The sequence below is a fragment of the Erinaceus europaeus genome, chromosome 22, assembly GCF_950295315.1.
Source record: "Erinaceus europaeus chromosome 22, mEriEur2.1, whole genome shotgun sequence".
In the NCBI taxonomy this organism is placed as follows: Eukaryota; Metazoa; Chordata; class Mammalia; order Eulipotyphla; family Erinaceidae; genus Erinaceus; species Erinaceus europaeus.
The window spans coordinates 7,189,055-7,214,972 of NC_080183.1; the positions used below are offsets into that span (position 1 = coordinate 7,189,055).

At 46.4% G+C, this 25,918-nt stretch overlaps 1 protein-coding gene across 2 annotated transcripts in view; it reads right to left on the minus strand.

Annotated features, from left to right (window-relative positions):
* Nucleotides 1-4,367: 4,367 nt before the first annotated feature.
* KCNK13 (potassium two pore domain channel subfamily K member 13) overlaps nucleotides 4,368-25,918 on the minus strand; it is a 72,935-nt gene continuing 51,384 nt past the window's right edge. For both annotated transcript variants that reach the window (XM_060181235.1, XM_007526831.3), the window contains one exon: nucleotides 4,368-5,483. In XM_060181235.1, coding sequence (XP_060037218.1) covers nucleotides 4,630-5,483 — 854 coding nt within the window. In that variant the 3' untranslated portion in view covers nucleotides 4,368-4,629. The remainder of the gene's footprint in view (nucleotides 5,484-25,918) is intronic.

The following is a 25,918-nucleotide window of genomic DNA, read 5'->3' on the forward strand; positions in this document are numbered from 1 at the left end:
CTCTATTCCTGGTACCCAGGGTGAAAAAAAACCTTTAAAAATAGGGAGTCGGGCACAAGAAGTCCAAGGACCAACATAAGGATCCCGGTTCGAGTCCCCAGCTCCCCACCTGCAGGGGAGTCCCTTCACAGGCGGTGAAGCAGGTCTGCAGGTGTCTATCTTTCTCTCCCCCTCTCTGTCTTCCTCTCCTCTCTCCATTTCTCTCTGTCCTATCCAACAACAACGTCAATAACCACAATAACTACAACAATAGAAAACAACAAGAGCAACAAAAAGAGAATAAACATTTAAAAAATATATTGCTATTATTTTAATTAGAATAGGGACAGAAAGAAACTGAGAGAGGAGGAGGCGATAAGGAGAGAAAAAGAGAAACCTGCACAACACTGCTTCACCACTCATGAAACTTCCCTCCTGCAGATGGGGCCTGGGGGCTTGAACCCGTGTCCTTGTGCACTGTAATGAGTAAGATCTACCAGCTGGGGGTCGGGCAGTAGCGCAGCGGGTTAAGCACACATGGCTCAAGCACAAGGACCGGAATAAGGATCCTGGTTTGAGCCCCTGACTCCCGACCTGCAGGGGGTCCCTTCCCAGGCAGTGAAGCAGGTCTGCAGGTGTCTGTCTTTCCCCCTATCTTGATTTCTCTCTGTCCTATCCAGCAACCAACAGCAATGACAACAACAATAATAATGACAACAACAAGGGCAACAAAATGGGGAAAATGGCCTATAGGAGCAGTGGATTTGTAGTGCTGGCACCGAGCCCCAGAAATAACCCTGGAGGCAAAAAAAAAAAAAAAAAATCTACCAGCTGCACTACTGCCTGGCCCTTTGTCATAGAATATAAATTAAAAAAGAAAAAGAAGACCTCACCAATGTGTCCTGGAACCCCACCTCTCCAGAGCCCTGCTCCACTAGGGAAAGACAGAAACAGGCTGGGAGCATGGCTTCAGTGAGGAAGCAATTACAGATGCCAGACCTTCCGCCTTCTGCACCCAATTATGATCTTAGGTCCATGATCCCAGAGGGATAAAGAACAGGAAAGCTTTCAAGGGAGGGGGTGGGATATGGACCTCTGGTGGTGGAAATTGTGTGGAATTGTACTCCTCTTATCCTATGGTCTTACTGATATTTTTTTATAAATAAGTAAATAAATAGAAAGAAAAGAAAAGGGGGGCCAGGTGGTAGCTCACCAGTTAAGTGCACATAGTACTAAGTGCAAGAACCCACTCAAGGATCCTAGTTCGAGGCCCCAGCTCCCCAGCTGCAGGATGGTCTCTTCACAGGTGGTGAAGCTGGTCTGCAGGTGTCTGTCTTCCCCTCCTCTCAATTTCTCTCTGTCCCATCCAACAACAACAACAACAAAAAAAGGGGGGGATGGCCTCCTGGAATAGTGGATTCATGGTGCAGGCACCGAGCCCCAGTGATAACTCTGGAGGAAAAAAAAAAAAAAAGAAAGAAAAAGAAAAAAGTTACATAGACTACTGAGAATATCAGTGCTAGAGACATAACTCTTCTAGATTCACAACAATCTTGGAGCTGGGTAAGAAGGGATCTGAGCGGTTATTAGACTGAAAAAGGGAAGCAACCCCACATCAACACCCATCTAAACCTCGGAGACCAATTTTTTTTTTTTTTTGCAAGTTTCACACTATAAAATAAAGCCTGAAGCCTATGAGTCTGTGAAGACTGAACCATCCCTCATTCAGTTCTTAACCTTTTATTTATTTATTTTTTTACTACCAAGTTGCAGAAGTTCATTATATACTGGGGGTATTAATCTTCGTCAGATAGATTCCAGGGCTGCAGACTGCTACTTCATGTTGCTGGTTGCTTGTTTTGCTATGGAAAAACTTTCATTTTTATGTAGCCTTTTTTTTTCGGCCAGGAGGTGATACTAATCTTTCATTTACTTAATGAATAAAGTTTATTCTTGTTCTTAAAGTTGTTTATAAAGTTTTTTCACTTTTATTTATTTTGTTGTAGAGACAGGAATGGAGAGGCAAGGGGGGGATAGAGAGGAAGAGAGAGGAGGATACCTGCAGCTCTGTTCCAATGCTCATGAAGCTTCCCTCCTGCAGGTGGGGACCGGGGCTTGAAACTGGGTCCAGAAGCACGCTAACATGTGTGTCTTCTTCCCCTCTCCCTTTCTATCTCCCCTTCTCTCCCCTGTTCTATCAAATTAAAAAAACAATAATTAACACTTTTTAATGGACTTTCTAGGACAAGCCTGGTTTATGCAGACACTGCTTTCTGGTTCTAACCTCTGTGGCAGAAATGTGGAGACAGAGACATCCTCTCAGGCCAGGAACCTGATCCTCTCCCCAGACCCAGAGCCCTGGGTGCAGGGGACCTGGCCAGGACTCTGCAGGAACTCCAGGATACATGTGTAAGGATCTCTGATTTCAGAACCACACAGTTGAAGCCCAGCTTATCGGACTGTCTTCTGCCATCGGGCACTGCTGGCATTTTCAAGCAAAGTTCTGGGTTTGCTCACTGGGAAGAAAAGGGATTCAGTCTGGAGAGAGAACTGTGGAGTAAGGACTGGAGGCTGAGCAGGTCGCGGGCAATGAAGTGAGATTTCCCCACCAAGAGGCCTGCCTTCTCCCACGCCCTAAGAGCTCGAGCTGGGCGCTTCTGCTTCTCTGGGTCAAAAACAAAACAAGGATGCTGATGAGCTGGCCGCTTAGGCTCTTCTCAGTCCTGCCATTTTCTGCCCAATACTCCAGTTTACCTAGACACAGGTTGCTACCATGCCAACCTTTCTACATTGTTTTTTGTGTGTGTCCAACACACAACAACATCTATCTCTCTCTGTGTATACACACATACACACACACACACACACACACACACACACACACACACACACACACACACACCCTCTGCAAGAAACTTGTGTGACTAAACTTCCCGCAATCTCAGAAGAAGACCAAAACAAATCAAGACAAGAGAAGAGAAGTCAAATATTCCGTATCTGGTTTACAATGTATCTCTGGCCAAGAATGCAAGACAGGGAGTCGGGCAGTGGCGCAGCGGGTTAAGCGCACGTGGCGCAGAGCGCAAGGACCGGCATAAGGATCCCGGTTCGAGCCCCTGGCTCCCCACCTGCAGGGGAGTCGCTTCACACGCGGTGAAGCAGGTCTGCAGGTGTCTGTCTTTCTCTCCCCCTCTCTGTCTTCCCCTCCTCTTTCTATTTCTCTCTGTCCTATCCAACGATGACACCACCAACAACAATAACTACAAGAACAATAAAAAGATAACAAGGGCAACAAAAGGGAAAATAAATTTAAAAAAAGAATACAAGACAGTCCTCATCTCCATTGGATTCTTGTGACTGTGGTTAAAGATATATCCCAGGGAGACAGCACAATGGCAGTGCACCCAGCTTGCATGCTTGAGGCCCCAGAGGGCCCAGGTTCAATCCCCAGCACCACCATATGCCAGAGCTGAGCGGTGCTCTGGTCTCTTATCTCTCTCTCATCAAAGCAACTATATATGTTTTGAAATATAGGTTAATTTCCTATTCCCCTCCCCTGGCCACATTAGTGTCTAATTAACTAGGTGTTCCCTGCTCATAAGGAACACTCATGTAATCTTAATAAATAAAACATTTATTACATTTTTGGTTCTAGAAAATTGTCAGCCATTATCTTTACAGTGGCTTCCAAGCCCCAAGTAGAAATGAAATAGTCTCTGTGTCCAGAGCAAAAATAGTAAACTGCATCTTTAGTTATGAAAGGGATTCTTTCCCTGACACTTAGCTGTGGTCTAAAGGTCAAACTGAGCTTAGTTTGTTTGTCACATTGAAGCCCCATAGACATATAGCCAAGCATTAAGATATTTATAAAAATTAAGAAGCAAAAAAAAAAGAAGAAGAAAAAAAGAAAGAAAGATCAGAGGAACAAAGATAGTGTAAGGTAGATGGTTTCCCTGGTCCTGGAGCAAAGATAGTGTAAGGTAGATGGTTTCCCTGGTCCTGGCGCAAAGACGCACCTTCTTGTTCAGTGTCAGACATTGTCAGCTTTTCTTTTGTTTGTCTAAGGGGCTGGTCCAGCCACCGAGAGTTCCAAATGACACACAGAGGAGCAGCGACTCAAGGCTTCCTTCAGTTCCATCCTAGACAGTGAAATCCCGGGGCAGGGAGGGGGCACAGACCTGTGTCTAGAACCCCTGCTCTCCACCTGCAGGGGGAAGCGTCACAAACAGTGAAGCAGGCCTGCAGGTGTCTCCCTTTCTCTTTCCCTATCTTCCTTCTTAATTTATCTGTTCTATCAAAGAAAAAAAGAAAAGAAGAAAGGAGGAGGGGGGAGAGAGAGAGAAAAAAAAAATCCTGGAGCAAAAAAAAAAACAACACCAAACAAACTCTTAGGTCACTTCCATGATTCATTTTTAAAAGATTAAATTCAACTTAAAAAATCAAGATAGAGGGGAAGGGGAAGCATTCAGGTGGCCACAGCCCCGGCAGGTGTCTGTCTACTGGAGGAAAGAAGATACGGTTTCTGATGCCAGCTTTGAGGTTCGAGGAACAGTCAGCTCCCTGGCACAGAGCTGAAGTGAATAGCAGTCTCTTCCTGCCATCGTCCACTGCCTCCAGGACCTGGAGGTGCCTGATGTCCAGTCCTTGCTTCTACCTGTTGCCGCTGGTCTCTGCCAGCCTGTTGTTCATGATGGCCAGGGCGCCCACACCCCCTGAGAACCCATGGTCCCGGGAGGCGGGGCCACCGTTGGCTGCCTCTGACAGCTGCTTCTGGAGGATGGCCAGTGAGACCTTGTTGGCCACCAGGAAGTCCTTCATACAGATCATCTCCCCCGAGAGCCGCCGCCCGTCCGCGTCGCTCTCCATCACCCCGTCCGTATCGATGGAGACGTGGCGGCGGTTCTGGAGGGTCCCCGGGGTGACCACGTTCCTCCGGGGCTGCAGAAGTCCCCGCCGACACAGTCGGCAGCACCTACCCCCCAGCTTCCTCAGGATCCAGTTGACTGACTGCTTGATGAGGATGGAGATGATGTTGAACAAGGAGTACATGCAGCAGACACCCGTGAGGATGAAGACGAAGTTGGCCAGATGGTAGAGGCCGGGGCTGTTGTACTGGGCGTTCTGGCCGCTCACCAGGTCCCCGAAGCCGATGGTGCTGAAAGCCACGAAGCAGAAGTAGAGCGAGTCCAAGTAGCTCCAGCCCTCAAAGGAGGTGTACATGGCCGAGGCGCAGCAGGAGAGGAGCAGAGAGGCCAGGCAGAGGATGAGCATCACGTAGTAGACCGAGGGCTTCCAGCCCGCCAGCCCATCCACCTTGCCCTGGCTCTCTGGGGGCAGCTTCTGCAGCCGCCGCTGGTGGCACAGCTTCATGGTGTAGGCGATGACGGTGATCAGACGCTCCAGGAAGAGGTTGAAGAACAAGATGGTGCCCGCGCACCCAACGAGGCCGTAAAAGATCAGAAAGATTTTCCCTCCCGCGGTGGCTGGAGTTGTCATCCCAAAGCCTGCAGGAGACAAAAACCAGAGCAGTGAAGAGTGAGGGAGGTCTTGACTCTGAGGGCCAGCCGGGGCGCTAGAGAGACAGTCCTGACCTTTCTAGGCAGAATGCTCCCTTCCTTCTGAGGATGCCAAGGGCCACCCTACACTGGGCTGCCCAAAACCCTGCAGGTGCCCTCCTACACGTCAGGAAAAGGCATCCCTTTGTCCAGATGATCAGCCCGTGAGGATGGCTTAGAGATGAGGATGTGGGCTGGCTTTTCAACCCCCACCCCCCAACTGTGCCCATCGAGGTACAGTTCTAACAAGCTAAGGTGCAGACGAAGAAAACGCTTAAATTGACTCTTCAGAATTCCTCCATTCTTTCTTCTTTTTAAAATTATTATTCCTTTTAACTGCCACCAGGGTTATTGCTGGGGCTCAGTGCCTGTATGATGAATCACCACTCCCAGTGGCTATTATATTCCTCCTCTCCTCCCTGTCTTAATTTATAGGACAGAGAGAAATCTAGAGGGGTGAGTCACATAGATAGGCAGAGAGACACCTGCAGCACTGCTTCACCGTTCCTGAAGCTTTCCCTCTGCACATGGGAAATGGGGGCTTAAATCCAGGTCACTGTGATGACATGTGCACCACTGCCCAGTCCCAGAAGTCATTTCGCCTATAAACACTTACTCAGTGTTATTCTAAGAATGAGGGAACTGCAGAGAGGATGGTTCCAGTCCCAGACCTCATGGAGGTGACTGTATTGTATTGCATGCAGAACTGTGCAGGAGGAGATCTAGTTCAGACATCCCAGGAAGACAAAGCAGGGAGACTGGAAAACTACCGACAGGCAGGAAGGAGCTAGACAGACAAGGAACATGACGTGCGTGCGTGTGCGTGCGTGTGTGTTGATGTTTCAGGCAGAGAAAGTGCAAATGCCAGCACCAAGCAGGAATGAGAAGCTTGTTCCAGATTTTGCCAGCTTTTGAACAGAATTCTTCCAACACACATTCCAAGCTCGGGGAGTGAGAAAGGAGGTGTTGCTTGTTGGCATCAGAGAAAATAGAAGATGCCACCAGTACCTTTGCCTAGGGCTGTTCACAACTGTCACCTTCTTGACTTCCCCACCGGTGAACACAGGCAAGTTACGGAGAATGGCACTTGCAGGGCCATACGTACCACCAGCAAAACGAGAACGAGCACAGAGAGCAGGAGCCACCCCCAGTGTCTCACTGAAGGGCGGTGACAGCTCGCCCACGCGGAGGATGCACACTCCTCGGCAAATGGCTCAGGAAGTCTGGTGTGTTTGAAATGAGCAACAGGGTCACTGGGAATATAAACAGCATTCAGAGAAGAAGCACTGAGCAAGCCTACCTGGGTGCTGTCTGCTACTGAATCAAGCTGCTTCCTGGCTTCCAGGTGTCTTCCCCCCTTTATTGTTAACTTCAGTTTCCTAACCCGAACCCCATCGCTGGAGATCTCAAGCACTTACCTATTCTCCTCTTTCCTGACAACATCCAGCTTGTCCCTAAACCCTTTTCTCTGCTGTCACAGCCCAGTGGCTGCCTCCCAGAGCACCCTGGAAAGTGGTCAGATTGCATCTTGTAGTCTGTTTGTGGCGGGGAGGGGGTGGCTTCTGGGATTTTGATCTGCTGCTGCTCTCAAAGCCATACTTGGACCACACTTCCCCAATATCCCGGCATACCTGCTGTAGTATCGTTTGTTTCCCCATTCAAATCACTTTCCTTTCTCAGCACATAAAGGTCTACATTCAGGGGGGTTGGGCGGTAGCAAGGACCGGCTCAAGGATCCCGGTTCAAGCTCCCGGCTCCCCACCTGTAGGGGAGTAGCTTCACAGGCGGTGAAGCAGGTCTGCAGGTGTCTATCTTTCTCTCTCCTCTGTCTTCCCCTCCTCTCTCCATTTCTCTCTGTCCTATCCAACAACAAACGACATCAACAATAACAATGATAACCACAACAAGGCTATAACAACAAGGGCAACAAAAGGGGAAAAAAACGGCCTCCAGGAGCAGTGGATTCATGGTGCAGGCACCCAGCCCCAGCAATAAACCTGGAGGCAAAAAACAAATAAATAAAAATAAAAAAATAAAAATGGTCTACATTCAGGCAGAAAATTAACAGCATATGACCAAGAGGTTGGAGGAAGATTGAATTCTGTTTTTTGGTTGGGTGAGGTGGGGTGGGAAGGAAATAAATTCACAAGGGATTACTGGGACAGCCTTTCAGGAAACAGAAGAATCACACAGTCATCTCTCATTTGGGAGCTCTTGTTTTCAAAATGAAAAGCCAAAAGTCATTCCTGGTAGTGTCAACACTTACTAGCTTTCTTCACTATGTAAAAACAAGCAAACAAACAAGAAAACCTTGATTTTGCTATGTGTTCTCTTCTTAATATCTTTCATTAATATCTTCTTAATATCTTTCATTCTTTATTGTTATTATTAGGTAGAGAGAAATTGAGAGGGGAGGGAGAGCTTTGCCCCTCATGAACCTCTCCCCCTGCAGGTGAGGGATTGGGGGCTTGAACCCAGGTCCTTGCACATTGTAAGATGTGCACTCTAGCACCGACTGTCTCTACCTTTCCCTGTTAGGGTAGGGCTCTGGAGAGGTGAGGTCCCAAGACACATTGTAGAGGTCATCTGCTCAGAGAAGTCAGTACCTACATCTTTTTTTGTACTTATGACAAAGTCCCCTCCCATTTTAATGCCAAAGGTGTTAGACAAATGGATTTCACTCTGATTATTATTATTATTTTTTTATAGACACATTTGAAGGAAAATATGAGGGCATCCCAAGATACTGTGCCATGTCTTAAACTGCATGGGGATGGGATGGCTTAATTGTCACAAATGTTCTAGCAAGCCATTAAAGAATATGTATCAGAGGTCTTAAAGCATGTGCTGTTTTTTTCTGGTTTTTACCTTTTGGTATAATTCCCTGAAGGATCAGAAACTACTTATGTAGACTGAGCAGCTTTAAATGGGGAAAAATCAGAGCCAAAACGTTCTGCAGAATGACTCAAGTCTGGTATATGGGACAGTCTCATTAGATGCTCGTTGGAGGAAGGGGCATATATCTCATTAGATGCTCGTTGGAGGAAGGGGCATATATCTCCACAGTTCTGGTTTGCAGTGGTGTGCAGGACTGAACCTGGGACTTCAGAGCCTCAGGCATGAAAGTCTTTTTGCAGGACCCCAATACTGTCCCCTGGCCCTCTATACAGTGACACATATTGTAGCAGTTGATGTCAAGCTTCTGGATGTCAGCAGCAGCAAATCCTAAATGGGGGGCTCTAACATGAACGGGATGTATTGCCTCATAAAGCATGAGCTCTAACGGTAGGGCCACTCCAGGGATGATCCGCATGGGGACTTTGGAATGCAATTTAAAAACAATATGACCCCCCTCTTCGGTTGCCATCAAGTCAACTTCTTCAGAATCACCTTCCCACACATTAAAGTGGGCGATTCTTGCCTTGTGTGTGTCTTCATGAGGACAGAGGGTCCTTTCCAGGGGCCAGAGGGTGGCATACTCAGTTGAGCATACATGTTACTGTGCTCAAGGACCCAGGTTCAAGTCCCTGCTTCCCACCTGCATGAGGGAAGCTTCACGAGTGGTGACGCAGTGCTGCAGGAGTCTTATTTTCTTCATCTCTATTTCCCCCTTCCATTTCAGTTTTGCTGTCTCTACCCAATAAGGGAATGAATGAGTGAGTGGATGAATGAAAAAACAAATATGGGAGTCGGGCTGTAGCGCAGCGGGTTAAGCGCAGGTGGCGCAAAGCACAAGGACCGGCATAAGGATCCCGATTCGAACCCCGGCTCCCCACCTGCAGGGGAGTCGCTTCACAGGCGGTGAAGCAGGTCTGCAGGTGTCTGTCTTTCTCTCCTCCTCTCTGTCTTCCCCTCCTCTCTCCATTTCTCTCTGTCCTATCCAACAACGACAACAACAATAACTACAACAAAAAAACAATAAGGGCAACAAAAGGGAATAAATAAATAAATAAAATAAATATTTAAAAAAATAAAAAAGAAATAAAAATTAAAAAAAGAAAAAACAAATATATATATTTTTAAATTAAAAATGAGAGAATCCTCTCCAGAAGTCCTCTGGTAAATATCCCACTCACATAAATCAGCAACAAGTCATGTGCCCACATCTAAAGTCAACCCTCTAAAAGAAGGCACTTCCTCTTAGATTGGTCAAGGGTAAACTGAGGACAGACAAGATGGAGCCAGAACCAACAATGCCACAAACACACCCTGAATAGGCAACATAAAGGAAAAGAGGTCAAAATCTTATATCATATATATGGAGAGAGAGAGAGAAAGATAAAAAAAAAAAAAAGACTACTACTGTAAACTATGCCATTAATCACTCAATAAAAAATAATAGTGAGCGAGAGTGAGAGAGAATAACCCAAGTAGTCTTCATCAGGAGTGAAGACTTCAACTCACGTTCCCCACCCAGACTGTCCTGCTTCCATCCTATTGCCTGAGACAAGTCACTTCCTGTTCCTGGAAACATCTCCCCAGTGGTGGCGCCTATTTCCTTTCCCCTTGAATCCTGGATGACCTTGAGACTTGCTCTAACCACTTATAGAGCGTGGCGGAAGTGATGTTGTTTGAGTTCTGAGCGCAGGTGTCATGAACCCTGAAAGTTACCTCTCTTTGGAGTCCAGCCACCCTCAGCCTCCCAGACACTGAGTGAGCACTTGGACACTCCTGCCCCAGTCAAACTCCCAAATGGATGGAGCGCCATGACTTGTTCCAGCTCATTAGTGCAGCTCGCTCATGAGCCATAGAAGCACCAGCTGGGCCCAGCAATGTCTAAGGTGGCTGTTTAAGCCACTAATTTGCAGTCCGCTTGCTACAGAGCAGTGGGTAATACAAGATCTCCCCAGGACATGCAATTTCCCCTTTTCCCCTCCACTCTTCATTAATAAGTGGCTGTAAGGGACTTGAAGGAGCTTCATGAGAAGGCCTGTAAGAGAGTCCATGAAAATTCTACTTGTCGATCAAGCAAGCAGCTGGACCGCTGAGGACACTGGAGGTGTGAATGAAGAGGACATTCTGCAGCTGGCAAGTATTTGGGTTTCCAAATTGGGGCTATTTTGAGTTGTGTTTCTACAAACATCCTGGTGCATGTCTTCTGGTGAACATATGTATGTATACATTGCTCTTAGACACATATATTTAGGAGTGGAACGGGTGACTCACAGGATGTTTATGCTTCAATGAAGAGGAAGTATACCAATTTACCTTGCCCTCGGCAGTGTTTCTGAGTCCCAGTTCCTTTCCAGTTCTTGCCAATGCTCATCTGAACCATTCTGGTATGAGTACATGGTGGTTTTAATTAGCATTTCCTTGAAGTCTAATTTGAGCACTTTGCCATATGTTTTGTGGTTAATTGGGCATCCTCATTAGTGTCTATTTGCTTATTTTTCTCATTTCACCTTTTTCTTGCTGACTTCTAGGGGACGTACCCTAGCAGTGCTGACTGCTATCTCAAAGGGTAAGTGTACTGCCTCATTCATGCAATTCTGTCAGGGTGCTTGGTTCTATGCAACTCGTCTAGCCACCCTCACATCTGTACAGCGCTCAGCTCTGATGGCCAATTCTACTTCTCGAATTCCTTTCGTTCTTTCTTTCTCTTTCTTTCTTTCTTTCTTTCTTCCTTCCTTCTTTCCTTCCTTCCTTTCTTTCTTTCTTTTTCTCTTTTTTGCCTCCAGGATTATCGCTGGGGCTCAGTGCCTGCACTACTCCTGGAGGCCATTTTTCCCATTTTGTTGCCCTTGTTGTTATTGTTATTGCTGTTGTTGTTATTGGGTAGGACAGAGAGAAATCGAGAGAGTAGAGGAAGACAGAGGGGGAGAGAAAGATAAGATACCTGCAAACCTGCTTCACTGCTTGTGAAGCGATGCCCCTGCAGGTGGCGAGCTGCGGGGCTCAAACCAGATCCTTACACTGGTCCTTCCGCTTCGTGCCATGTGTGCTTAACCCACTATGCTACCACTCAGCCCCCTCTTCTAGCATTTCTTATGCCAGTTAACACTACTGGTGGTGTTGCCTTTGTTAAAAATATTTATTTTGTAAAGGTTTTGTTTTATTTACTACATATGAGAGAGAGGGTTTCCTGTTAGTACAGAGAGAAGGAGGGAGTGACAAGCCGGAGCATCACTTTGGTACATGGTAAACCAGGGATCAAACCGACAACCTCAGGCATGAGGCTGAGCTATTTCCCTGGCTGCCTGGTGAGAATTTTATGTTTCTTAATAGCCTCCCCCTTGACAGCAGATCCCAGAATAGACGCATCCATGATGACTACCTATTCCCAAGGTAAAAAGCTAACTTAAACAGACTCCTGTCTACACTGGAGTATTTTGTGCTAAGTGACCATGCAGACAAGGTAATAACAGCAGAAAACTCTTGTGTTAATCCCAAGATTAGGATCACAAGTGTTCGAGTGATCCTCTAATTCTCACTCTCATGTTAATAAATCTCCTTCTAATAAAGGTTCGCATGTGTTGAGTGGTGACGCAGGGCTGCAGGTGTCTCTCTGTCTCTCTCCCTCTCTATCTCCCCCTTCCCTCTCAGTTTCTCTCTGTCTCTATCCAATAATAAAGAAAAAAAGAAAGAAAAAAAGAAAGAAAAAGAAAAAATATATATATATCGTCAAACCATAGCTATGACCCTGGGAGAACTATGGCGGCTACCACTGAAGGAGGGGTCAGAGAAATTTGATGGTGAGATTGGTGTGGAATTACATCCCTATTATCTTATAATCTTATAAGTCACTAATAGAATAATGCTTCTACTTTGGCATGGTTCTTTCTCCAGACAGACAACCACTAGAAAATTGCCAAGAAGGATCACTGGGTGGGGAAGTCATCTTCACTGGCCTCTGTGGGTGTCCTCAGTCTAGCTTACACACAAGGGCCCCCTGAAACTCAGCCTTTCAGGGTAACATCTGCCCCAGGAGGGCACAGAGGCCCTTTATCTTGCACAGATGCTGTTGTCCAAGGCCTTCCCATTACTTGTCTGGAGATGAGCTGGGAGGGGTAGCACAAAACTAGGTAAGTAAAATGATGGTTACTGGTCAGATGGATAAGAGAGACTTCATCTAGTTCATTCTAGCACTGCTGACAGGGGACACAGCTCCGCAGTTACAGCACAGGGCTTGAATGTGAGTCTCCCAGTTCAATCCTAGTGTCACTTATACAGAGCGGTGCACTAGTTTCTCTCTTGTGTGGAATTCTATCTCATATGAGACAAACAAGTCTTTAGATAATGTCTGGAATCTTGGTCCCATCCCATCAGAGAAAGTATATCATGTTAGCTATTTACATGCTTGTCCACAGATGAGTAGATAAAGAAGTTATGGGATATATATATATATATATATTCCCATCCAAACACCTTGAAACTGGGGCTCAGAGTCAGTACCTTAGCAAGTGAGGGGTGTAGTGCGAGAGACTTGCTAGCTATGTGAAGAGGCAAGGTCGACTGAACTTCACCTCTGTCAAAAGCCTGTCTGTGGACACAGTTTTATGGACCTACCAAAGTAAAGCAAATGCTTAAAGAAAGGTGTTTAAAATATGCGGTCAAGTGGCCAGAATTTATATTTCTTTCCTCTTAAATCTTTGCTAAATGTTGACAGAAACCCACGTGAAAGTAAACGTTGATTTAGTAACACAAAGGGCAGGTAGGGCAGGATTTCCGGATTATTTGCATATTTATTGTGGAACTGATCACAGCCTCATTATTTATTACTTTCCAAATACTGCAAAGAGCAACAGTGGGGAGAGTTAGACCAAAGTTTCTGCCTCTAGGAGTATCAGCACTGGTCCAGAGGAAATTATTGGAAGAGGCATCCAAGAACAAGAGCCACACTACATAATCAAGTCAAGTAAACTCCCCACTTTAAGTCACCTGCAGATGACAAAGATGGGTGGAAGCCAGAAAACTTCTGTGGAGGGTGGAAGATCTGACCACACCTTATTTGCAGGGTGGAAATGAACTGAAGGGGTGGTCCAGGACATGGCACAGTGGGTGGAGCACTGGACTCTCAAGCAGGAGGTCCCAAGTTCAATCCCAGGCAGCACATGTACCAGTGTTCATCCTCTCTTCTTTCTTATTAAAGAATAAATGTGTGTGTATGAGAGAGAGTGAGAGAGAGAAATTAATTGAGGGGTGAAAGGACATAAAAGAAAAATCCAAGATCACCCAAGACAGAAGTCTTGAACAAACATGAGAATTTGTTTAAAATTAGGGGATTCAGGAACCAAGCACAGACTAGCTAATGTTTTAAAGTTTCTATCTCTTTCATATAAGATAGATTCATGAGAGGCGAGTGAGAGACCAAGATAAGACACACACCGAGAAGCCAGAGAGCATTACTCCGGTACATGTGATGCCAGAAATTGAGATTAAGTCTCTCTGCCCTACTGACTGGGCCAGGCAGGCAGCACAATGCCAAAGACTGAACCAGGAGCCTCAAGCAGGAAAGCCCACGAGCTGAGCCATTTCCTCAGTCATTTTGTGATTTTTTTTCCCCTAATGTTAAAAATATTTACTTATTTACTAATACGAGAGAGCTATGCAAGGACCAGGACATCACTCTGCTATATGTGACACCAGAGATCAAAGCTGGAACCTCACGCTGGCCAAATCTGATGCGCTAGCCATTATGCCACCTTCTGGACCTCATTAAAATTATTTTTTGGAATTTGCTGTTTTTAGGTTTATTATGCTCCCTCCCCCAGCTTGGTTAGCAGAAAAGCATGTTTTTTTTTAAATCTTTTATATTTTTTTAAAATCTTTATTTACTGGATAGAGACAGCCAGAAATCAAGAGGGAAGAGGGAGACAGAGAGGAAAGAGAGACGAGAGACACCTGCAGCCCTGCTTCACCACTCACAGAGCTTTCCCCTAGCAGGTAGGGACTGAGGCCTCAAACCTGGGTCCCTGTACATTGCAACATGTGTGTTCAGCCAGGTGTACCAGAGGGATACGGAGGGGGAAAATATACAGAGACAAGAGCTCAGTTCAACTTTATCTTACAGTGGTGTGGGGGATTGAACCTGGATCCTCATAGTCTCAGGCATGAAAGTCTTCTTGTATAACCATCATGCTGCCCCCCCCCCACACACACACCAATTTTTTTGTTTATTGGTAGAGTGAGTGTACCACGCTGACATTTTATGTAGTGCTGGGAATTACACCCAGAGCCTGGTTCATGCAAGACAGACTTCTACTGCTAAAGCATCTGTTTGGGGGTGTGGAGGTCTGTCAAGGGCTTCGCTGCTCTAAAATAACTTCTAAAAAATTTTCTTTATTATTGATTAGGCGGGGAAAGTGAGAAATCAAAAGAGGAGGGGAGAGAGAGAGAGAGACAGGCAGAAAATGCTGAAGTCCTGCTTCACTGCTGGCAGGCACAGCTTCCCCCCTGCAGGTGGGAAGGGGCTGGGGCTTGAATCTAGGTCACTGCACATAACATTGCACTCGACCTAGTGTGCCACTGCCTGGCCAGGCCAGGCCAACTTTTTAATTTATTTATTTATTTATTTTTTTAGGTAGAACAAGAGAGACACAGACAAGGACTGTGGGGCAGGCACTATAGCCTTGTGTCACAAGCCTGACAAAGCACTTTTCACACGAGATTGTGACATCACGTATACAGCAATGATTGGACTATTTCCAGGTGACTTCTGAAGTAAGGGGGCATTTGCAAACTCTCTACCAATGAGTAATGTCCAAGTCAGAATTAAGTCATTGCGATCCTGACTATAAAAGCTGAACCCTGAGGTGTGAGGCATAACGGCTTCTTCAACTCATCTGCATCCGAGTAAATCAGTGACTTCAGTACTAAGAAGGTAACAAAAGGCCTCATGGGAATCAGAAGCCGTCAGCAGCCTCTGGAGAGGAATTTTAGAAATTTCATTTCCCAGATAGAGATACTGACTCGAAGGGCACCCGGCCCCGTGTTTTAAGCTTCCCCAGGTCCTTTGCCTGCTTACAGTCATTTAGCTAGTATAGCATCGCTGTCGAGATAAATGTTGTCCTTATTCCCGACTTTACCGTCATCAAACAGGGAAAAAAAAAAATCATTTGGTTTCCTTATCTCAAGTTAAGTGCCCCAGTTTCAGGGATTCTTAACTTTTTAAAATTGTGCAACTTCTTAAAAGCAAGCACCTGCAATTATGTTCTCTGGAGCTCAACTACCCTCCCCCAGACTAGGAAGAAATGGGTCTATTAAGTAGAACATTTAGCACAACATGCATCTGACGGAGACACTTTTCTTTCCACTATGGAGTGAGAAGGATGAACTCCAGGGTATTCTGAAGGATGATGAAAGTGGTGTCTTTATCTTGGTGGGCATCTGGATAATGGAAGGAAAGCTGCCTGCTTTTTAAATGCATCACACTGCAGACAGGAGTGGGTGTTTCCTCTGCAGAGGGGGTAGCTGACTCACCCAGCAGGGGATGGTCTGTGCTGCTCTACCCGGGATGCCACTCCTGCCATCTTCTCAACCTGCCCCCTCACCTCCTAGCTTCTCTCTGGTTTTCTAGATTTGGTCCTAGAGACCCAGTGCAGGATGGGGAGACAGCAGAATGGTTATGCAAAGGACTTTCATGCCTGAGGCACCAAAGGTCACAAGTTCAATCCCCAGCACCTTCAAAAGCCAAAGCTAAGCAACGCTTTGGAAAAAAAATAAATCAATAAAGTGCGAAAAGAAAAATCTAGTGTCACATGATACAGTGCGCAAGGACCTGGGTTCGAGACCCCAGTCTCCACCCGCAGAGGGCAAGCTTCACAAGGGGTGTAGCAGTGCTGTAGATGTCTCTCTGTCTCTCTCCCTTTCTGTATTGCCCTCTCCCTTTTGATTTCTGGCTGTCTCTATCAAATAAATAAAGATAACTTAAAAGAAAAGAAAAATCTAGTGCCAAAGCCATTCAAAGCCTCAGAGAAGACTGGGGTCTGTACCAATGTCTCTCCAATCCCTTCTGGCTTCATTTAGGTGTACGCTGTTATCTGAATGAGGCAGGTCTGGCATATGAAATTCTAGTGACAAAACCAGGTATGACTTAAGAAATAAGCACACCACCTGCAGGAGAGTCGCTTCACAGGCGATTCACAGGTGAAGCAGGTCTGCAGGTGTCTGTCTTTCTCTCCCCCTCTGTCTTCCCCTCCCCTCTCCATTTCTCTCTGTCCTATCCAACAACAACGACATCAATAATAACTACAACAATAAAAACAACAAGGGCAACAAAAGGGAATATCAGTCAATCAATACAAAAAAGCAAAAAAAAAAAAAAAAAAAGAAACACACATCTCATGGTTTATCACTCGTTTCATGCAGTACATATAAGTACCGAGAGGGGTGAAGCCAAAACCTAAAATTTGCATAGTGGCCTCTCCAGTTCAACATATTTTCTTTGTTTTATTGGCAACTGAGAAGAAATTAAGAGGGAATGGTGAGGTTGAGAGGGAGAGCGAAAGACAGACACTTGTAGACTTGCTTCACCACTCATGAAGCCTTCTCCCTAAAGGTGGAGGCCACGGGCTTCAACCTGGATCCCTGCGGCATGGTAACGTGCTCTACTGCCTGGCCCCAGAAACAAGTCTTTTGCATAACCAGTATGGCCTCTCCAGTCAAGTGCATATGATATGATACAGCGCCTTTTCCCTATAAACAATCTCTGTTAGGGGCTGAGTGTCCCGCCCTCTTTCCTCACTGCTCCCACTCATATAATGAAACACTCTCCCCCCAACCCTCTGTGGGAAGTTGGGGTCTTTGGGACCCCAAACAGGATTCAGTGAGGTCATGTCAGTGGAGCCCTCATGCTGGGATTAGTGTCCTCACAATAGTCACCAGGAAGAGTCTGATTCCTCCTTCTGCCACATGAGGATGTAAGTCGTCTGAAACCAGGAAGAGGATTCTCTTATCCAGACCTGGGAACTGTGAGAAATACATTTCTGCTTTTCATTAGCTTTCCTGTGTGTGGTGCTGGTTATAGCGGCGTGAGATACGGCATAAAGCATTACCACACATTAAGTACCCTGTATCATCCAGACTTGCCTAGAAACATCTGGCCAACAGCTTCATGTTGAAACCAAGCACTTGGTCTTAGGGAGGAGCTAGGGTCCTTTGGTGGGAGGTGTGGGCCTAGGCTGCAGACCTGGGAGTATAACGAGCTCCCTGAGGGGAATAAAGGCAGAGCACTTAGTGGGGAGAAAAAACCTGTTCTCCTAGCGCAAAACATTGCAAAAATGATGCCTTTCCCCCTTCACACGAAGGGCTGAAATGCAGACTTCCCATTGCTCTGCAGCCTGGGGCAGAAGGAATTGTGGACACCTGGCAATGTTTGCTATGAAAAATATTTACAAGGAACAAAAGCGTCCTATAGAAAACTACACCCCCCACACACATTTCTTTCAGTCTTTGGAGACCCACCACTCAGATTTCATTTCCTTCGTGGAGGCGTCATTAGGGCTCCATGTGAATAAATCACTGCTCTGTAATAAACTATTCTTTCAGGGGGCTCTATCGGGGCCTCTTCTTTAAAAAATATTTAATTTTGACATTATGAGTTCAGCAAGCAGTTATAGCTTTTTTTGCCCAAAGCTAGGAGAGAACTCTTTTCAGAAATTACTGCAACGCTAGCAGTGAATGGGGTCAATGTAATAATTTAACTGTGAGAGGAAATGTTTGAAAAATATTGAAACCCCAGGGGATCCTAGCTAGTTATGGGCTGGGGGGGGGTTGAGGATAATTCAGACACTGAAGATAAACACCTGTCGTGAATTTCAGGCTATTACCCCAAATCTCAGCATCTTTAATAAATATATTATTACTATTATTATTATTACTATTACAAACAGGGTTATCACTGAGACTCAGTGCTACCACCATTCCCAGAGGCCACTTTCCCCTTCCTTTCTTTCACTATTTTTATAGAGGTGAGAGACACAGAGTGAGAGGAGAGAAACCTGCAGCACTGCTACTTTGCCTATGAAGCTCCCTCCCTGAAAATGGGGACGGGGGTGGGGGGAGGTCTGAGCTGGGTTTCTGCACACAATTGGCAATATGTGTGTTCTACTGGGCGCCGTTTGTAAGTAACTTTAGAACACAGGAGCATGAAGATAAGAGTCAGAGAGCAAGGCTAAGGCACCCGCAACAACACAGAGCTGAGGGTGAAACTCAGGACCTTCAGCACCTGAGTCCTGTGCTCCATTACCAAGCTACCTCTCTGCTACCACCATCTTCTTTTTGACGCCTGTAAGTGATGAAAACTCCTCACCCCTGACCCTGGGCAGCAGTCACCCAATGGGAAACAATGAGACTTCAATACCTTTGTGTTTTGGTCACTGGGAAAGTTGCTTAGGTAGCGCCTGCCTTTAATCAGCATCGGTGAACCTGGTGCCTCCTTTTCCCGTCCTCAGCCAGATAAGCCTTGACCACATGCCCTGGCCTGAGAGACAGGCCCTCAGGTCCCGACTGAGGTGCTAACAGACACCCTCCTTCCTGTGGTTCCTTTGCCAGGAAGCCATCAAGCAGAGGGCTGGCTTTTACTAAACCCACTTTGTCTTATCTTTGTTTTCTTTGAAACCAACCCCACACGTGGGAGCAGGCACAGCCTTGTGTGTTTTTATTAGAGGACCCAGGCCACCGCTTGGAGGTGAGAGTCACCTCATGAGCCCAACACTGATTCCTCTGCAGTTTAGCAATGAGTGAGCTGAGGTGTTCGCGGACAGCTCTGACAGTCGGGCCTGTGCTTTATCAAGATCTGCTGTCAGGGCAGAAGCTCCAGCTCAGCCCTGTGCATGATTTCCAGGATGTTCTGCACCCCATAATTTCTGAGGCAGGGCAGCCCCAGTATCTGGGGCAGCATTTTCTCCTCAGCAGTCGCTCCACTCTTTCTCCAACAGCCTTTCATACTTGACATCATGTATAATATACATAACACACTGTTGCTAATGACACACGTTCACTGCAGACAGTGCCGACACGCAGAGAAGAGAAATGAAATGCCACCCAGGAAAGCAGATTCCAGCGCTTCACAGCTTTCACTCCCCCAGGGTGAAGTGGGGGGTGGGGGGAGAGGGAAAGAACAGAGCAAGAGCGTAAGGTTCAGTGAGCTCAGAGAGCAAAGGCTTCAGCACAGGAGTGCAGCAGGTTAAGCGCACATGGCGCAAAGTGCAAGAACCAGTGTGAGGATCCCGGTTCGAGCTCCCGGCTCCCCACCTGCAGGGGAGTTGCTTCACAGGTGGTGAAGCAGGTCTGCAGGTGTCTGTCTTTCTCTCCCCCTCTCTGTCTTCTCCTCCTCTCTCCATTTCTGTCTGTCCTATCCAACAATGATGACATCAATAACAACAACAATAACTAAAACACACAACAATAAACAAGGGCAACAAAAGGAAATAAACATATTTTTTTAAAAGGCTTCAGCACAATGCACATGAGGCATATAACAGGAGTTGCAGGCCTGTGCACCTGACTTTCATTTCATGCTGAGGCTCCAGATGTCCCTGGTTTAACAACGCCCCCCCCCCCCCAACTGCAGTAAGCCAGAACTAAGCAGTGCTCTGGTCTCTCTTTTTCTCTTTATTTCTCTCTCATTAAATAGTAACCAGGTACTGGGCAGTGGTGCACCTGGTTAAGCACACATTGCCATGTGCAAAGACCCAGGTTCAAGCCATCACTCTCCACCTGCAGGGAGGAGGCTTTAGTAGCAATGAAGCAAGAACTGTAGGTGCCTTTCCCACTCTATGCCCCCGCCCCCCACAAGCTCTCTCTGTTCTATCAAGTAAATAACAAACAAAAAAAGAAAATGGCCACTGGGAGTGGTGTGGATTCATCGTGCAGGCACCAGGCCTCAGTACAAAATCTGGTGGCAATCACATCAAATCAAATCAAATCAAATCAAATCAAACCAGAGGCCAGACAGTGACACACCCAGATGAGCACATATATTATCATGTGCAATGACTCAGGCTCAAACTCCCCCCCCCCCCTTCACTCCGTATGTGGGAAACTTTCTGAGTGGTGAAATACTGCTGCCCTGTCTCTCTCGCCCCGCATTTCCCCTCTGTCCTATCAAATCAAAAAAAAACAAAAAACAAAAAACCGGAAAAGGGGAAAGCCGGCCAACTGGAGCAGTGGATGTCTTGTGCAAGCACCAAGCCCCAGCAATAACCCTGCTAGTGATAACTACCACCACCCTCACTGTCATCGTCAACATCCACCTCAGGGGAGCGGCTGTGGCGAGCAAACAGCTTGCTGTGCCTCCTTTCAGACTCTGCTCATCTAAGAGTCTCTTTCTTTCTTCCTTTCTTCCTTTCTTCCTTTCTTTCTTTCTTTCTTTCTTTCTTCCTTTCTTCCTTTCTTTCTTTCTTTCTTTCTTCCTTTCTTTCTTTCTTCCTTTCTTCCTTTCTTTCTTTCTTTCTTCCTTTCTTCCTTTCTTTCTTCCTTTCTTTCTTTCTTTCTTTCTTTCTTTCTTTCTTTCTTTCTTTCTTTCTTTCTTTCTTTCTTTCGGTGCAGGGAAGTGAACCCAGGACTTTGGAGCCTCAGGCATGAGAGGTTTTTTTTTTTTGCATAACCACTATGCTATCTATTTTAGCATAGTGCTGTGTGCTGTGTCTCTCTCTGTCTCTCACTCTCTCTGTTCCCCTGACAGTCTGAATGAAAAACATCCGCCCTGGAGTCGTGAAGATTTGCAAAGCCTATTTCACTCACACACACACACACACACACACACACACACACGCGCGCGCGCACACACACACACACACACACAGAATAATGAGAAATAGAGGGATTGAGAGATAGCAGGTAGAGTGCACACCTTGCTGTGTATGTGCATATGTGTGTTATTGTTTCATATTCTAGCTGTTTGCTCGCCACAGCCGCTCCCCTGAGGTGGATGGTGGTGACGACAGTGAGGGTGGTGGTAGTTACCACTAGCAGGGTTATTGCTGGGGCTTGGTGCTTGCACAAGACATCCACTGCTCCAGGTGGCCGGCTTTCCCCTCCCTTTTCCTTTTTTTTTTTGATTTGATAGGACAGAGGGGAAATGCAGGGCGAGAGAGACAGGGCAGCAGTATTTCACCACTATGTTTGATTAAAAAAAAAAAAAGGAAAGGAAAATATTCAATTGTTTTACTTTTTTTTTTAAAAAAAAAATTCTACATACTTAGATGGGGAGATAGACAGAGGAGAGAGAAGGAGATACACCAAGCCATCCCTCCACCATGGAACTCTCTTGTTGCAGCCCTGATGCTCCCATGTGATGCCAAGCGTCAAATCCAAGGCCTCACACGCATGCACATACACAGCAAGGTGTGCACTCTATCTGCTACCTCTCAATCCCTCTATTTCTCATTATTCTGTGTGTGGCAGGTGTGTGTATGTGTGTTAACAGGCTTTGCAAATAATCTTCACGACTCCAGGGCGGATGTTTTTCATTCAGACTGTTGAGAACAGAGAGAGTGAGAGGTAGAGAGAGGGAGGGAGAGAGACACAGCACACAGCACTGTGTCTGCCTCTAGTGCTGTGGCACCTTCTGTGTGGTGCTGGGTCACAAACCCAGCCTGTGCACATGACAAGACACATGTCCTACCCAGTGAGTCTCTCTCTCTCTGTTCCACCCCCCTCAGTTTTTCTAAACTTTCCTAGTCGTGTCCAACTTTAGTTGGTTTCTGACTTAGGGTTTAGAAGGGTATGTTCCATTAATGCCAATGGAAAGATGGAGTCAAAAATGAAGAAGGGAGGGAGGCAGAGAACCTGGTTGAGTGCACACATTACAATGCCCAAAGACCTGGGTTCAAGCCCCTGGACCCCACCTGCTATTGTTGTTGGATAGGACAGAGAGAAATCGAGAGAGGAGGGGGAGAGAAAGACAGACAGCTGCAGACCTGCTTCACTGCTTGTGAAGCAACCCCCCCTTGCAGGTGGGGAGCCGGGGGCTTGAACCGGGATCCTCACACTTCACATCATGTGCGCTTAACCCGCTGTGCCACCGCCCAGCACCCAGGAACAGCAAATTCTTAGTCTAAGTACCAATTTCCATCCAAAAATGGCAAAAAAAGAGAGAAGGTAGGGGTCAGGGAGGGGAGGGAGACAGCTTGGGAGGTGGTGCAGTAGCTGGAGTTTTGAAATTAAAAGCATAGGCTGGTCTTGTCCATTTTATAAACAAACAAACAAATAAATAAGGCACGAGCTCTGAGTTTGACAGCAATGATCTGGCTCACTGTCATTAATAAGCAGAACTCTTTAAAAAAATGATGAAGCATCACCTCTTCATTAGGGAATCATGTTCATTTCAGCCACTCGGACATGAACCTACATCTATTTTTCCAGAGGCAATCATGTTTTCCCAAACCTTACCCATTTCTACCACACCCTCTATCTTATCAAATATACAGCCCTTACAGAAAGGCTGTCTTGGGGCAAGGGTTCAATCTGCAGTCACAGGAAAGAAAGCAATTCTTGGGGGCCTGGCGCTAGTGTAGTGGGTTAAGTGCACATGGCGTGAAGCACAAGGACTTGTGTAAGGATCCCGGTTCGAGCCCCTGGCTCCCTTCCTTCAGAGGGGAAGTCACTTCACAAGCGGCAAAGTAGGTCTGCAGGTGTCTGTCTTTCTCTTCCCTTGTCTTCCCCTCCTTTCTCCATTTTCTCTCTGTCCTATCCAACAACATCAACAGCAATAGCAATAATAACAACAACAAGGGTAACAAAAATGGGAAGAAATGGCCTCCAGGAGCAGTGGATTCTTAGTGTAGGCACTGAGCCCCAGAGACAACCCTGGAGGCAAAAAAGAAAAAAGCAAAGAAAGAAAGCAATTTTCTGTGCTCACAGTCCATTAGCAGAAGCACACCTCAGTCAAGTTCACCAAACCCAGCTCAATATCTCTGTCTCTCTCTCATAAACTCCCCATATGTGTCCACTTCACTCAGGAAGCTGGTGTCAAAAGATGCTTTGTGGAAGGAATTGGCTGGTGCATGTCCTCAATTTCAGCCAAGTGTCAGGACCAGACACAACCGGTGCCTGACACATAGGCTCTGGGATCCCACGGTGGCAGGCTCCAGCCTCCCCTTCCTAGGCGCATACAGTTACGCCAAGGGGGCTAGCAGGTAGCCGAGGTTACAGGGTGGTTGGGAAAGCACTTTGGAGATATTTTTAAGCACAGGGAGACCCAAGACAGGGATTGTAGCCTGGAAATGCAGGGAGTCTCACAGAACAGGCTGAGCTGAGTGAGTCTCAAAGCAGAAGCTGTGGCTTGACAGGTGAACACAAGTATCGAGTGTGTTCTCTGCACTCAAGCTGCCCAGTTGAAACCCATTTCTGTCACTTCCTAATTCTGTAGCTGTGGCCATGCTGGAAGGACTTAACTGCCCGTGGAGGAGAGGAAAAATGCAGACACATGCACAGAGAATTCCATTCTCTGTTCCTCCTCATCGGACTCTTACCTCCAGACCAGACCAGTAAACGTGCCATCAAGCCTTGTTTGCATGGTTCATTCACCCAACACCTGACAGCCTGAAATAGCCAAGCAGGGAGAGGAAGTGACAGGACTGAGTCAAGAGGCGGTGTGGGGCTGGGCAGTGGTGCATCTAGTTGATTGCACATGCTATCATTCCCAAGAACACAGGTTCAACCCCCCTGTCCTCAGCTGCAGGGAGGATGCTTCTGGAGCAGAGAAATAGTGCTGCAGGTGTCACTCTCTCTCCCTTTCTACCTCCCCCCTTTCTTCTAGATGTTTCGCTATCTCTATCTCTATCCAACACACACACACACACACACACACACACACTCTCTCTCTCTCTCTCTCTCTCTCTGTCAAAAGGACAAAGGCCAGTACTGGATGATCTCACATGTTTTTGGGATATGAAGCAAAGAATTGACAAAATCCACCCAGAACACAACCCTGCATTCTGATGGTAGAATTGAGGTTCTCAGAGGGAGAGTGGGGGACAGAACAAGGGTGGACTGGCCCATCAGCTGGTGTGGAGGAAGAATGCTGATATGGTGGTGGGTGTGGACGGTGGTGGGTGCAGTGTTAACACACATTTAACAGGTGTGAACTTGTACTCCCAAGTCAAAGTGTTGTGAGCCAATGTAATGTCAATAAAAACCCAGAAAGTTGCTTCCTTACCCTAAAGTGGAAAGCTCCAGGCAGACTTTTCAGATAGAGAGAGAGACATTCAGAGAGAAAAGGGAGAGAGGGAAAGATACCACAGCATTGACCTCCCCCAGTGTGGTGGACCCCAGGCTCAAACCCAGGTCAGGTGCATTGGCAAAGCAGGTAAAAGTTGAATGTCTGCTGGTCCCGGGTCAATCCAGGTTTGCCTTCAACTTGAGCAAGTGCTGCCTCTCCCTCTCTCCCTCTGTTTCCTACCACACATATATTTATCTCTGAAAAGTCTATTCAATATAGTCACAGAACATGCTTTGTTATATATCAAACATACTCTTGAAACACCAGCCAGCTTTCACAAACCGAGAGGGTTGCATGTAAAACAAAGACAACTGTCTCCAAATGTAAGCAAAGGGTGGCCAGCATTTCTTCTCTTGAATTCCCTGAAGAACAAATGCTTCCTCCCCCGAGAGAACTGGGGCATCGTGCCCAGATTCACACACAGGAAAATGGCTTTTTTTTTTTTCTTCAGAAGCTGCACAGAAGGTTCTTTTTACTCCACAAAATATGTCAGTACATGGCACCATGGAATAAAACACTTGTAAAGTGTGTAAGATTTCCTTTCCCACCATCACACCCCAGGACCCCAGCACATTCCCCACCCCTTACGGTCCTCTCTTCCCCCAGAGTCCTTTGCTTTGGTGCAATACCCCCACCCAGTCCAAGTTTCACTTGGTGTTTTCCCTCTCAAGTCCCTGTTTCTCACGTTTCACCTCTAAGTGCCATCATTATAGGAAAGCTATCAGGAGGGAATGGAATACGGAGATCTGGTGGTGGGAATTGTGGGGAGTTGTACCCCTCTTATCCTATGGTTTTGTCAATGATTCTTTTTTATAAATAAATCAAAAAATAAAATATATTTTTTAAAAAATGGTACCCATGTGCCAACAACTGTGCTGTAAGCCGACCAATGATTGGAATTTGTAAAAATTAAATAGTGCAGATTAAGATTTCTTTTCACTTAAAAAAATTAAAGTTTTGAGGTCAGGGAGATAGGTCAGCCGATTAAAGCACCAACTCACCCGCTCAAGGCCCCAGATGTCACAGGTTCAATCCTTAGCACCACTTTCTGCCAGAGCTAAGCAGAGTTATGGATTCTCTCCCTCAAACCTCAAATTCTCTCTCTTGTGATTAATAGATCTTGAAAAAAAACTTTTCCCCACAAAGATTTATTTATTAATGAGAAATAGAGGGAAGAGAGAGAGAGACAGAGAGGGAGAGAGAGGGAGAGGGAGAGGGA